Here is a 13,931-nt window from a genome sequence, read left to right as displayed (position 1 = left end):
CCCCCCCCCCCCCCCCCCCCCCCCCCCCCCCCCCTTGTTTCATTGTGTGAATAGGGTCTAAAGTTGCTGAAATGTGTTGCTTTACAGATTTAAGTGAGATTTATTCCAGGCTCTTTGACCATAGGCCCATCATCCAGGCAGACATTCGCTTTTTCATTAAAGAGTTTGAGGTCAGTATTTTTACAGGAAGGCTAGATGAACAATATACATGGAGACAAATGTACTTTTCTCTGGCCCTGTTACTATTCTCTCTTAGTAGTTGCTTTCTGTGTTTATACACTTAGCTATTTGTTGCTGACAAAATTATTAATCTGATGTTAACCTGTAGTACCTTGCTTTCCCTAATGTCAGTGGTTGTTGATGTCTCTACACCTTCCTTTGTAATTCTTCTCTGAGACTGTTGTGCATTCTGTTTGACTGTTCCCCAGGCATGTATCTTAATCCCAGAAGGAAACCATTTTTACTCAACAAGTGAATTACAGAAATTTGCAGCACCTGAGGCCATTGGGTCCATCATCTCTCTGTGCTGGCTGACGAGCCTGACCCCACTTTCCTCCTCTTGGTCCAGAGCCTTGTAGGATATGGCAGTTCAAGTCTATATCCAAGAACTTTAAAAATAATATTAGAGTTTCCACCTCTATCACTCTTTCAGGCATTCAGTTTCATGTCCCCTCTTCCCTCTGGGTGAAAAGATTACCTCTCAACCATCAACCTATTTCTTTAAAGGGTGGCACAACACTAGCACAGTGGTTAGCACTGTGGTTAACCCTAATAGTGGTTAGCATTGTGGTTAACCCTAACCACCATAGTGGTTAGCTCCAGGGTCCCAGGTTCGATTCCCGTCTTGGGTCACTGTCTGTGCAGAGTCTGCACGTTCTTCCTGTGTCTGTGTGGGTTTCCTCCCACATGTCCCAAAAGACGTGCTGTTAGGTGAAATGGATATTCTGAATTCTCCCTCTGTGAACAGGCACTGGAGTGGGGCGACTAGGGGCTTTTCACAGTAACTTCATTGCATGTGTTAATGTGAGCCTACTTGTGACAATAAAGATTATTATTAAATCTAGACCGCTGTATTGTCCCCTTGCCTAAGAGAAATGGGGCCATAGGATTTGGAATGCTCCATCTGATAAGATGGTGGAACGTATTCAGCGATAGTTTTCAAAAGGGAATTGGAACGAGCACTAAAGAGGCAGATTTTTTTTTTTTCTTTATTCTGTCATAGGATGTGGACGTTCGATCATTTCATTGTTCAGGGTCAGGAGTCACATGTAGGCCAGACTGAGTAAAGGTGCCAGGTTTCCTTCTCTAACGGACATCGGTGAACCAGATGGGTTCTTGCAACATTTGCTGACACTTTCATGGTCACCATTACTGAGACTAGCTTTCAATTCTAGATTTATTAAACAAATTTTAAATTCCAGTGCTTGCTATGGTAGGATTTGAACCATTGTTCTCCAGGTTCTCTGGGTTACGAGGCCACTGCCTCCCTTGCTCCAAGAGCAGTCTGAACGCAGGTATCAGCGCCAGGCAGGGTGCTACCCACCTTGATCCACTTGAATTAAAAGGTCCATTCGGGGCTGTGCTACACAGACTTAAAAGCTAGTCTAAGGCATAACTTAATATACTCGTACCATATAGACCGATTGTGTCCCAGTTTCAATCCCAGGTCTGGCTGATTGCAACAAGAGCAATTTGTAAGGATGCTACATTTGGTGCGATGGGGAAAAGTAAAGGCAACCAAGGTCAGGTTCCGTGAATACCCTCCAGCATCTTCACTTGGAGATTATACTTGTATTGATATCTTGAGGACAGAGTCTGTCTTGCTTGAATGCTGTCTATGGTTGAAGAGTCTTCCAGCAGTCTCGCATGTGCCTGTGTCAAAACCTATTTTGACATGTTCTCGGTAAGTGGCTTGATGATCACAGCGGCAGTGAGCCTCTGAAGGAACAGACATGTCTTTTAAGGAAAAGCAGGAATGCCTTGTGTACTATTTTCTTTCAGTGAGCAATTGTCCTAAAACTAGAATAATGTTATGTTAATAAAGGTGCTGCGTAAATATGACCCAAAGTACTTCACAGGAACATCATGAAACAAAATGACAGTGAGCCTCAGACATTGGGTCAGATGACCAAAAGCTTGGTCAAAGAGGTAGGTCTACAGGAGTCTTAAGGAGGAAAGTGCAATAGAGCGGTTCAGGGGATGGAATTCTAGAGCTTGGGGCTGAGGCAGCTGAATGCACAGCGGCCAATGGTGGATTAAAATCAGCGGCGAGAAAATGTCAAGAATATAGATGGAACATCAGGGGTAAGAACTGAGAACTGAAAGCTTGTGGTTATGGAAGCCCAATATTAATCGTAGAATGATGCAGCACAAAAGGTGGCCATTAGGTGCCTGTGCTGGCTCCTAGAAAGAGTATGTAATTAGTCTCTCTCCCCTGCTCCATCCCCATTATCCTGTAAATTCCATTTCCCCCTTCAGGTACTTATCTAATTCCCTTTTGAGAATGCTGCCACTGAATCTGCATCCACTGCCCTTTCAGGAAGTATCCTTGATTCTCATAACACCTTTTTTTTTTTAGATGAAAGGTTCCCCCATGTCGCCTGACTTTTTGCCAACAGCCCTCCATCCTCCACCCACCCCTCTGTTACTGCTGTGACATTGTGTATTTCGTGAAGAATAAACAGTTGCTTTTGGCCACAAACCACTCAATCGTTTTTCGAAACTTCCTTTTAATCCCATTGGTTTGGACTCTATATCCCTTTCTGTGCCTTGCTGGTGTTTCTTGCACCTCCCTGCCCGTGTCGTCCCAACATTGATCGCCACCTGCCTTCATAAACAATGCTGATGTCTTGCGTGTGATTGCTTGCTTTTTCAAACAGTTAAAATTTGCCACATTTTTTGTTTTTACATCTGTTGCCTTTTTCATTTTGACAGGAGAAGCGTGGGTTCAGAGAGCAGAGGGGGCTGGACGGTGTGAACAGTCTGATGGTGGAACTCAATGAGCAGATCGTTCCCAAGACCCAGGAGGCAATGTACAGCAACGTTCCCAGCGTTCTTGCCAGGCGTAGGTTTACAGATTTTTAACAGGATATATAATTTGTAACTTTAACATTGTTCCGGGTTTTGTTCGAAACAGTTAACCAATGACAAGAGGACAGAAATTTAACTTAATTGACGACATAACTGGGGCAATTAACTGGCGGCACGGAGAGAATCTTTTTAAACTCAGTGAGCTGTTATGATCTGGAACTTGCTGCCTGAAAGGGAGGTGAACTTTCAAAAAGGGCAATGGATAAATACTTGGAAGGTGAACATTTTGAAAGGCTGTGGAGAAAGCACTGTTGTGGGACTGATAGGACAGCTTTTTAAAGGACCAGTATTGGCGCAAAGGGATGAATGGCCTCACCGTGTTATATGATTCCAAGATTGTTTATTCAGCACAGTGCTTTGGAGAGGAAGGAACCTTTATCCCATCTATTGAGCTTCAGTTTAGTTACCATCCCGAAGATAAACGGCTCACTGTCCCTTCCACTGTGTCACCCGTTCCCGTTCAGTCTCCTCTACTTCATGGCTGATGTTTAACAGGAACACTTTTTATAAAACTTTGCTGGGACGAGATGAGGGTTTGGAGGCGCTCCTCACCAACGATATGTGCTTGGCTGCTCCTTTGCATCCCTGCGTGCCTTGTTCAAACAGCCTCCAGCTGAAACGAGAAATGCGTCTCAGTGGCAAAGGTCACCGGCCTTGGAAATAATGTTTCTTGGAAGCTGTGTGGGTGTGCTGATGCACAGCTATCCAGAGTACGTTGCACTGCACAACAAACGTTACTGTGGCTGCATTGCGAGCTTAAAGGGAGCACACTGTTCAGCAAAAAAAAAAAAGATTAGAGGGAACATTTCTCCGAGATGTGTCGGATCTTACTGGAGAAATTACTGTGTGGGTGCTTTTCCAGTACTTGCAGTGTTACTGACAACTGCAGTAAGGTAGGTCTGCACACTGACTCCCTCAGCTGCATTGAAAGGGCTGGACAGAATCGAATGGCTCCACCTAACATCCCTTGTGCTCAAGCAAAATTCTCCACTTTCTCTCCCTTTCACTTCCCTTCCCTGCTTGGCCTCTACTGACGATCTGAGTTGCCAATTAGAGATGTTTTCCATGCTGTTCGACTCTGTGCGGATGGAGTTCCCCTACTCCAGAGTGTTGCCGTACAGTCTCCATTCCAGCCTTCTGCCAGGCCTATAGGTTGCCCCATCTGCTGAGACTGAGGCTCTTGTGTTTAGACATCTTTCCCAGCAGCACTGTTGACCACTGGAAGGGGGTAGATTGGTAAACGCTGGGGCTGCTGTTGGAGAAGAGACGGGTGGGAGGAGATTTGATGAGAGGTCTTCAAAATCAGGAGGGGTCTGGACGGAGTCTACACAGAAATTGTTCCCATTGTTGAAAGGCCCAAGAACCAGAGCGCACTGATTTAAGGTGATTGGGGATTAAAAAAAACAATGGCGACGTGAGTAAGAACGTTTTTACACGTGAATGGTTCAGATCTCGACTGCACTGTCTGAGAGTGCGGTGGAGGCAGATTTAATTATGGCTGCCCAAGGGAATTGGATAATTATCTGAACAGAGAGATTTACAGGGAAAGGACAGAGGAGTTGAGTTAGTTAATTATCTCTTGCAGTGAGCTGGCACAGACATGGTAGGCTTGAATGGCTTCTGGTGCTGTAACCATTCTGTGATTCTGTTCTGTGGATTCCATGTGGCTGAGGTGTTTTTCACGTTTCACCGTACGCCCAACCACCTTTTCAATTCGTTGGTCAGTAACGGCTCTGTGAACGCTCTGCTGCCTCACAGCGCCAATGTCCCGGGTTCGATCCTGGCTCTGGGTCACTGTTCACGTGGAGTTTGCACATTCTCCCTGTGTCTGCGTGTGTCTCACCCCCACAACCTAAAGATGTGTGAGTTAGGTGGATTGGCCACGCTAAACTGCCCCTTAGTTGAAAAAAAAAGAATTGGGTACTTTAAATTTATATAAAAAGAAACATTTTCTGGCATATTCAGACCAATTTGTTTCGCATGGGTTTCCCCTCAGAATACTATGGCGTGAGGGCTTGGTGTCTCCTCACTGTGTCTCCAGCAGCTGCCCCAGGCTTTAGTGCCTCCCTCAAAAAAAGGTGGATGTGAGGAATGTCAGATCAACCATGATCCTATTGAATGGTGGAGCAGACTCGAGGGGCTGGATGGCCGAATCCTGTTCTTATTTCCTATGGTCTCGGATCTTTGGAATGTCTGAAGTTCCTTCGTGGGCAGCTCTTGGCAACGGACGACCAGGTTTTCAGCAAGACCAAAAGAGTGTCTTTCCCCGAGGGAATAGTTGGGTGAATCTCCTGGGGGGGGGGGGGGGGGGGGGTGCCGCTGGGGGCTGCTTTAATCTTTGGTCCCATACTCCGCAACAGTTGCTGTGTAACTTGTATCTGGGTGCAGCTGTGTGAATGATAACCTCGAACTCTGCATTTTGAACAGTTGTGTTGGCTGTCTGAAATATATCTCACTCCTAATACTACCCCCAACGTTGACCGTTGACACTTTTGTGCTTGGGTTTTTGTTTTCAGTGGAAGCTGCAAACCACATTATCAGCAGGATCCAGCAGAGGGAGCAGGAAGCAGAACAGGTCAGTGTAACCACTTCTCTCGCACACAAATTACCTCTTTCTGCATTGAAATGGTTCTCTGGGTGCTGGGGCTCCCTGCTCCTGCCACAGTTGGCAGAGTGACCCTGCTTGGTTATCGCATTTGCTCCTGTTCTTTTAGTTGTGCTAACTAGGACTGCCATCTGAATGTATTTGTTGTTTCCTCGTCGTAGTGGCGTGTATTTCGCTACCCCTCGTGGTTCTGTACCTTTCTCTTGAGTTAATCATAGGAGCCTTCCAGTTCCAAATTTTCGTCAGCAATATGACTAGAGAAAAGATATACGTTGTTAAACCTCTTGCAGCCAGTTGGTGAAGGATGAGACCAGCAGTCGATCTGTTTTAGATTTATTCACGGGATGGCACGGTGGCACAGTGGTTAACACCACTGCCTCACGGCGCCAAGGACTCTTGTTCAATCCCTGCCCCGGGTCACTGTCTGTGTGGAGTTTGCACATTCTCCCTGTGTCTGTGTGGATCTCATCCCACAACCCAAAGATGTGCAGGGTAGGTGGATTGGCCACATTAAATTGCCCCTCCTTCATTGGGGGTGGGGGGGGAAGAGAAATAATTGGGTATTCTTAAAAAGGTTCAAACTCTTCTGTCATCACTGCAGAAAATCTGGTGGTTCTGCCGTTGCTAAGTTACGCAGAGATGACCACTACCCTGAGGCCTCAAACTACCATGCTTGCGCTGGATTTTCTGCGTACAGAATATATTCCCGAGCAAAGGTGGGAATGCGAAACAGCTGCCTCGAGTTGTTCAAAGACGCAACCTCAGTCTTTTGGGCCAAAGCTCTTCCCCGCTGCAGGTTTGCAGAGGGCAAAGTCCATTGCTGTACCTTTTTACTGGGGAGGCTGAGGGCTCAACCAAGCTTGGTTCGGACACCACCGTTCCCATTTGCTTTCGGTTGTCCGGTGAGGTTGAAGGCTGGGCAAGAGGGAACTTGCATGGAGGTCTCCAGAGACGCTAGCCGCCTCGTCCTGTGAAGCAAATTCAGCAGCATCAGTGCAGGGTTGGGCCTCTGAACCAATTGTCCACATACCCGAGGACCATGTTACTGTAATAAGATTTTGATATATGGGCAATCCATCCAGTTTTTATTGAAGGAAGACTTGGTTTGTTTACGAGCGTGGAACAATCTCACCGCAAGTATGATTTTCAACAGTCAGCATGGCTCCGAGGCAAATGGAAACTTATCATTCTTCTCCCACCAAGGGCTGGGAATCCAGTCAGCACTTGAGACACAGCTAATGAAATGAAGTAAATTAGAATTGTTTAATTTCTCAAATCAGCATGCATGGAACTTACAGCACTGAAAACAAGCCATTCAGGCCAACTGCATCTATTCTGTTCTTTAGGCTTCATGTGACCCTAAACGCATCAGCGTAAACTTCTATTCCTTACTTCCTCATCATACTTGCTGACCTTTTTCTCTTAAACCTGTTCTTGTGGTCGGAATGTTCCATGTTCTTACCACGCTTTGAGTAAGTTTCTCCTGAACACCTTATTTTATTTACTGGGGGTAATCTTATATTTATCCCCCTTGGTTTTGGCTTCCTCCATAAATGGAAATTTTGTTCTCTATTCCTAACCTATTGAGCCCCTTCCGTAATTATAAAGACCTCCATTGGGTCATCCAGCCGCCTTTTCTGGAATAGAGTCCCAGCCTGTTCAATCTGATTTTATAGTTTAGTTTTGAAGTTGGCTTGCCAAATTAATGGGATGGCACGGACCCTTATTGTACTGTCACTATCGCTGGTTTAATTTGGTTCAGTGCCGCCCATGGACAGGCCAAATTCCTTTCTCCATTGGGGAATGTGGCAAAGAGACTAAACAGCTGCCAGTATTGTGCAAACCTTTGGCAAGCGATTTTTCAAACTTGAGCACTGACTGTTTTTTAAAAGTGTATTGTTGTTTGCCAATTTTGAAATCCGCTATTGTGTTTGAAACTTGAAAGCTTTTATTTCCTTGAGCGTGACGGAAATATTTTTGCGGTTTGGTACCCTTATCTAAGGAAAGAGGTACTGGCAGTGGAGGCAGTCCAGAGAAGGTTCACTCGGTTGATCCCAGGGCATGGAGGGATTTTCGTACGAGGAGAGGTTGAGTTGGTTAGACCTGTAGGGATCAAGGCTGAGAGACACAGATTTTTAATCAGCGAGGGAATCGAGCTAGAGATAGAGGGAACTTTGAGAAAGAGAGGGCTTTATATTGAAAGCAGTTCACAGATGTACAGAGTGCGAGACAAAAGAATGGAATGAGAGACCAGCATTCCAGTTTGGTATGCTGCTAATAGTGGAAGTGTCCACACCGGTCCGTAATCTGCTGTGCTGCAATATACCTGTCATCAGTCATCTTAAATAATCAAAATGCAAGCCAAGTACTCTTCTATTTATATGTGGAAGACATAGACCCGGAAAGTTGATTTAAAACATTATGGTTTTGCAGTGAAATATTTGCAGCAACTTGGTATTTCCTTTTTGGTGCCAATAACTCGAGTCCTGTGAATGAGTAACACGGGGCAGCACGGTGGCACAGTGGTTAGCATTGTTGCCTACGGCGCTGAGGACCCGGGTTCGAATCCCGGCCCTGGGTCACTGTCCGTGTGGAGTTTGCACATTCTCCCCGTGTCTGCGTGGGTTTCGCCCCCACATTCCAAAAGATGTGCAGGATAGGTGGATTGGTCACGCTAAATTGCCCCCTTAATTGGAAAAAATAATTGGGTACTCTAAATTTAAAAAAAAAGTGAATGAGTAACAGTTTATCACCTTCGAGCAAAGTAGGCTAAGGAGAGATTTGATAGAGATGTTCAAAATGTGATGCACTAAATATGAAGGAGTGGCTTTCACTCATTTTTGTTTGGTATGTATGCAATCGTATGGCTCCGGATAGATCTTCAGATCTTAAAATTCTGGCATATTTCTTGGTTGGGGTGCAGGGCGGGGGTGGGCATCTTCCAAATTGACCCAAATGTTGTCATCTGTGGCTCCAGTGTTCTAATGCCCCTGTGTAGTGCCTTGACATTAAAGGTGCTGTATAAATACAAGTTGGTGTTAACTGTTCCTTTTGCTGAATTTGTGGAGCATCATGCTGCGATCCAGTCCTCTGTGTTTCTGGCACATGAGCAGCTATATCAGGATGAAAGGTAGAAAAATAAAGGGAGGAAGCTCGGGGGCAAAATGGGGAGCACAGAGAGAAATCGAAAGAGGCAAATGTGGGAAGGAAGAGGGATGAATTAGAGGCAGCCCCTTTTCCATATCAACCAGCAACCAGGCTCACGGTGGAAAATTCAGGGCGGGTCTCCCCTCACTCTGGTGACATTCCGGACTGTTTGTCAATTAAGTTGAACTTGCTTTCACCTTTTGGTGCAATGTTGCTTTGCACAGTTGTGTTTCCTAATTGACAGGAAGGCAGGCAGAAGGAAAGTACTTGCCCATACATCGCGCCTTTCACAGCTTCAGGATGTCCTGAAGCATTTCACAGCCAATGAATTACTTTGAAGTGTAAATACTATTGTTAATGTGGTGCAGCTTCTAGAAAATGTGACCCGACTGGTGAATTTTTGCCAAGACGTTTCTTACTCTGACAATGCGATTTTTCTTTCTCTTTCGCCCCGCTACTGCAATTTCCCCCACAGTTAAGGTGGCATAAGGAACCACAAGAAAATTGGCCTCTTGTACATGGGTGGCACGGTAGCACAGTGGCTAGCACTGTTGCTTCACAGCGCCAGGGACCCTGGTTCGATTCCCAGCTTGGGTCACTGCCTGTGTGGAGTCTGAATGTTCTCCCCGTGTCTGAGTGGGTTTCCTCCGGGTGCTCCGGTTTCCTCCCGCAAATCCCGAAAGACTAACTTGTTAGGTGAATTGGGCATTCTGAATTCTCTCTTAGAAATGAAATGAAAATCGCTTATAGTCACGAGCAGGCTTCAAATGAAGTTACTGTGAAAAGCCCCTAGTCGCCACATTCCGGCGCCTATTCGGGGAGGCTGTTTCGGGAATCGAACCGTGCTGCTGGCCTGCTTGGTCTGCTTTCAAAGCCAGCGATTTAGCCCTGTGCTAAACAGCCCCTATGTGTACCCGAATAGGCGCCGGAGTGTGGCGACTAGGGAATTTTCACAGAAACTTCATTGCAGTGTTAACGTAAGCCTACTTGTGACAATAATAAAGATTATTATTATAATTTGTCTGCCATCTCCCTTATTAAAGTTCAGTAACTTTCTGAGCTAACGTCAGGGTGACTTGTTGCTTGCGCAATAGAAATCTGATTCTTTGGATCAGTTTTCTAGCTGAATTATTTCTGTTCTTCCAAAGGAAGCAATTTTGTATTTGGGTGTAATAGTGGGATAAGATTACACAGGGTCAGGGTGGTGGGTTGGCGGGGCAGGAGTGAGGGGAGATTTGTTTGCAGAAAAGTTTTAATCCAGTTGACACGATTTATGGTTACTACAAAGCAGGTGTAAGTTTAGCAGAAATCAAACCGACCAATAAAGGGTTGACTTTGTTTCCTGGGCAAGGCTGTCAGAAAGAGTCTGTAGAATAGTGATACGGACTCGCAACGTTAACACTATTTCCTCTCTCCGCAGATGCTCCCAGACCCGCTGTGTTTTTCCGCCATTCTCCGTTTTTGTTACCAGCAAAGGCAGTTGCTTTTGCGTCAGAGAAAAAAAAAGAGTATCTGTTCTGAACAGCTGGTGCCCTGCATTTGCAGAAATGCCCAGACGTGGTTGCCTCTAGCTGGTGCCCTGCGTTTGCAGAAATGCCCAGACGTGGTTGCCTCTAGCTGGTGCCCTGCGTTTGCAGAAATGCCCAGACGTGGTTGCCTCTAGCTGAATATGCATTTCCCTCTTGTTGCTTACAGGATGAGAGGCTGCACGTCAGCAGACAGAGGCGCAAGGCTGAATGGGAGGCCTTTGTGACTGATCAGCGCCGCCAGGGCTCGGAGCTGGAGGAAGAGCACGCGAAAGCGGTCGAGTGGCTGAAGGGGCAATACGCGACAATGGCAAAGGACTTGGCAAAGTTCAGAACTTTCTAAGTAGCAGCGTCACAACACAATTCCTGGCCTGTACACTCGCTCTCTCTCTCCCCTGACCAAGGCTGGTTTCAATGTGCTGGTGAGAGGCCAAACTTCCTAAAGCTGCGGGTGGGGAAGCAGGGCAAACAACACATTTAAAATAGTGTTCAAACAGTTTATGAACTGGTTTTACCGACCGCATTACCAATTCTATTGCATTACTAATTCTGTTATGTTTACAGTGTTATCAACAGAAGAGATTACACACACAATATTCCATCAAGACAGATCAGCCGTGTAAATTATTACAAATTATCTGGGAGAAAGCGGTGTGATAATATTTCTATAAAAGCCTTATTGCCAACATCATGAAGTGCTTTGCAGTTATTATTGAAATGCGGTAACTATTCATAGAATCCCTACAGTGCAGAGGAGGTCATTCGGCCCATCAAGTCTGCACCGATCCTCCGAAAGAGCACCCTGCCACGGCACCACCCTGTAACCCCACCTAATCTTTGGATGCTTTTAAGGGTCAGTTTTGCGTGGCCAATCCACCTAACCTGCACATCTTTGGACTGTGGGGGGTGGGGGGTGGGGTGGGGGGCAGGGGGGAAGAGAACAGGAGCACCCGGAGGAAATTTGCGCAGACACAGGGAGAAAGTGCAAACTCCACACTGACAGTGACCCAGGCACTGGGTCCCCTGGTACTGAGGCAACAGTGCTAGCCACTTTGCCGCCGGGGTTTAAGTGGCTTGGAACGAAGACTCAAAACTAAAACATGAAATAAGATTTTTGAATACTGCTTTAGAATCCATTGCATGTCAAGGTGTTCTGTGAAATGAAATGTTAAACTTTTTACACAACGATGACTTCCAAGACACGAGAAAGTGAGTGAAAACGAGAGCTAAAGTTTACACCAGCAGCTCCTCCTTTATGGCTTATTGTCAATCCGCATTCTTGGCAGCCTGGTGAAATTGTGATTAAAGTACTGGAGCAGATGGAATAAACATTCAGATTGGTTTTGATAACATCGAGCTGAAGCCAAGTTTTTCATCCACCACTGTGTCTTGACAATCTCATCAATCACCTGCTGGTACCCTAGAGTTAAAACACCACCGGCAGAGTCACTTGGTGTGTTGCTAGCCCACTGTTGTGTAACGTGAGATAAAAGCAAAAGGTTTGACATTATTTAACTTTATTGGGGTGGGGGGTGGAGACTTCCCTTATTCTCTTGTCTAGTTTAAAGAGCTCTTCAGGATGTCTCGAACATCAGGTTTCACTTTCCTGTCTACATCGTAAGTACACAACCAAAGTAATTGGGCCTTATTTTATACAGAGGAAATGCATCTGATAACAGCAGGGCTGAGAACACAGGTGAAAGTTCTCGCTGTTGAAACCTGCTGTGGATTTCTAATGTTTTATCGCAGATATCTAGTGATAGCCCCTCCGAGTGTAATTATTTTCAGTGGCTCGTTCCTGCAACTGGATGGGTTGCTTCCTGCCGTACGACATTCTATTTCTTGCTCCCGAGTCTGTGGTATAGCGCCTAAGAGAGACTTATAATCGCTTAACCTGCTATGTTAACATAGCTGACTGTGGTTCATTTCAACAAGTGTGAAAATTGAGCTACCCTGATGTAGATGTGGGGTTGGCATCTGATGATTGACGACCCCGATCCAGATGTGAAGTTAGTTTCTGGCTTACAGTAACAGATGAAATACCTGATGCTGGGTGAGCTCCAGATACTCTCATTCCAGTGGCTTGTTCTCTACCACTTGTGAGCTAAGATCCTTTGAAGTACCAATGAAAGGATGTGCTTGACATCTAAAACACAGACCGCACCAGTTTTCTTTTCAACCTTGATGAAATATTTACCTGTTTGTGATGAAATATCTCATGCCCAGAGCAAATTAACACGTCCGTTAGAATAAGCTGCTTAATTTGTTTTTGTGTTAGTCATAGAATTTACAGTACAGAAGGAGGCCATTTGGCCCATCGGGTCTGCACCAGCCCTTGGAAAGAGCACCCTATTTAAACCCACACCTCAACCCATCCCAGCAACCCCACCTAACCTTTTTGGTGGCAATTTAGCACGGCCAATTCATCCAACCTGCACATCTTTGGACTGTGGGAGGAAACCCATGCAGACACTGGGAGAAAGTGGAAACTCCACGCTTTCCCAGTCTCCCAAAGCTGGAATTTTACCTGGGTCACGAGCTGTGAGGCAGAAGTACAAGCCACTGTTCTGCCCACATGACCTAGCAAATAAACTGTAAAGTGAATACCAGTGGATGTTACATACACTTCCATATGTATAACTTCAACTCACGGTCGCATAGTGGTTAGCACAGGTGCTTCACAGCACCAGGGTCCCAGGTTTGATTCCCCGCTAGATCACTGTCTGTGCGGAGTCTGCACGCTCTTCCCGTGTCAGCGTGGGTTTCCTCCCGGTGCTCCAGTTTCCTCCCACAGTCCAAAGATGCTCAGGTTAGGTGGTTTGTGCAGGAGTGGCTGGCGGGTAGTCTGGTGTGGCTGGGTGCCACATTGAAAAAGCGGCCAACGTCACTGGCCCACTATTGCACACTTGTTTTTGAAACAAAAGAAATGCCTGTGAAAACATAACTTGGATTGTCATGGATTAATGAGCAGAAGTACATTTTCACTTTTAAAACAGGCCCCTTGTTCGGAAAGTTTTACCTAACTCATGGATTAATGAGCAGAAGTACATTTTCACTTTTAAAACAGGCCCCTTGTTCGGAAAGTTTTACCTAATCGAAAATGACAATGTGGCATTGAGTTTAAAGCTTTTACTCGAATACATTTCACCATCGGTAAATCTGCATCCACGCATTAATCTATGTGACAGTCCAAGGGCGGGATTCTCTGTTGCCTGACGGCGAAACCGTAATCAGCGATCAGGCGGGGAATCCATTCCGACGCCTAAATTGGGGCCGGTGCCAGTTTGACGTTGGTCAGCCCCCTCTGAAGTGGGGTAATCGGGTTGCCTGCCGCATGCCCTTGCAACAGGTGTTGGCGCATCATTGGCAGGCCCTCCTGCAACGCTGCGCCCCGCTGAGCCGAGTTCCCAACCGCGTGGTTGACGTGTGGTCTGAGCGGTCGGGAACCCAGCGTGGCAGCTGCGGGCTGTGTCCAGCGCCGCCACATGGGAATCTCACCCGGTGCCGCTGCTCTCCCCTCACCGGTCCTGGAATTGGTGAGGGTTAGCCGCCGATTTTGCCGG

General features: G+C 46.2%; 1 protein-coding gene across 1 annotated transcript; it reads left to right on the top strand.

Annotated features, from left to right (window-relative positions):
- Positions 1 to 36: 36 nt before the first annotated feature.
- Positions 37 to 11,058, top strand: bloc1s5 (biogenesis of lysosomal organelles complex-1, subunit 5, muted). Its single transcript, XM_038810220.1, has 4 exons — positions 37 to 170; positions 2,935 to 3,064; positions 5,607 to 5,665; positions 10,538 to 11,058. The coding sequence occupies exons 1-4, from the start codon at positions 72 to 74 to the stop codon at positions 10,709 to 10,711; spliced, it is 462 nt and encodes a 153-aa protein (XP_038666148.1). The 5' UTR covers positions 37 to 71; the 3' UTR covers positions 10,712 to 11,058.
- The last annotated feature ends 2,873 nt before the right edge of the window (positions 11,059 to 13,931 follow it).

The sequence above is a fragment of the Scyliorhinus canicula genome, chromosome 10, assembly GCF_902713615.1.
Source record: "Scyliorhinus canicula chromosome 10, sScyCan1.1, whole genome shotgun sequence".
NCBI lineage: Eukaryota > Metazoa > Chordata > Chondrichthyes > Carcharhiniformes > Scyliorhinidae > Scyliorhinus > Scyliorhinus canicula.
This window is presented reverse-complemented; position numbering and strand designations above follow the sequence as displayed.

What these genes read in the sequence shown, in the direction of transcription:
- bloc1s5 (XM_038810220.1), top strand. Translation starts at nt 72, where the DNA reads ATGTGTTGCTTTACAGATTTAAGTGAGATTTATTCCAGGCTCTTTGAC. An exon ending in TTTTCATTAAAGAGTTTGAG is followed by an intron (nt 171 to 2,934) that starts GTCAGTATTTTT and finishes TCATTTTGACAG; the next exon opens with GAGAAGCGTGGGTTCAGAGA. An exon ending in TCCCAGCGTTCTTGCCAGGC is followed by an intron (nt 3,065 to 5,606) that starts GTAGGTTTACAG and finishes TTTTGTTTTCAG; the next exon opens with TGGAAGCTGCAAACCACATT.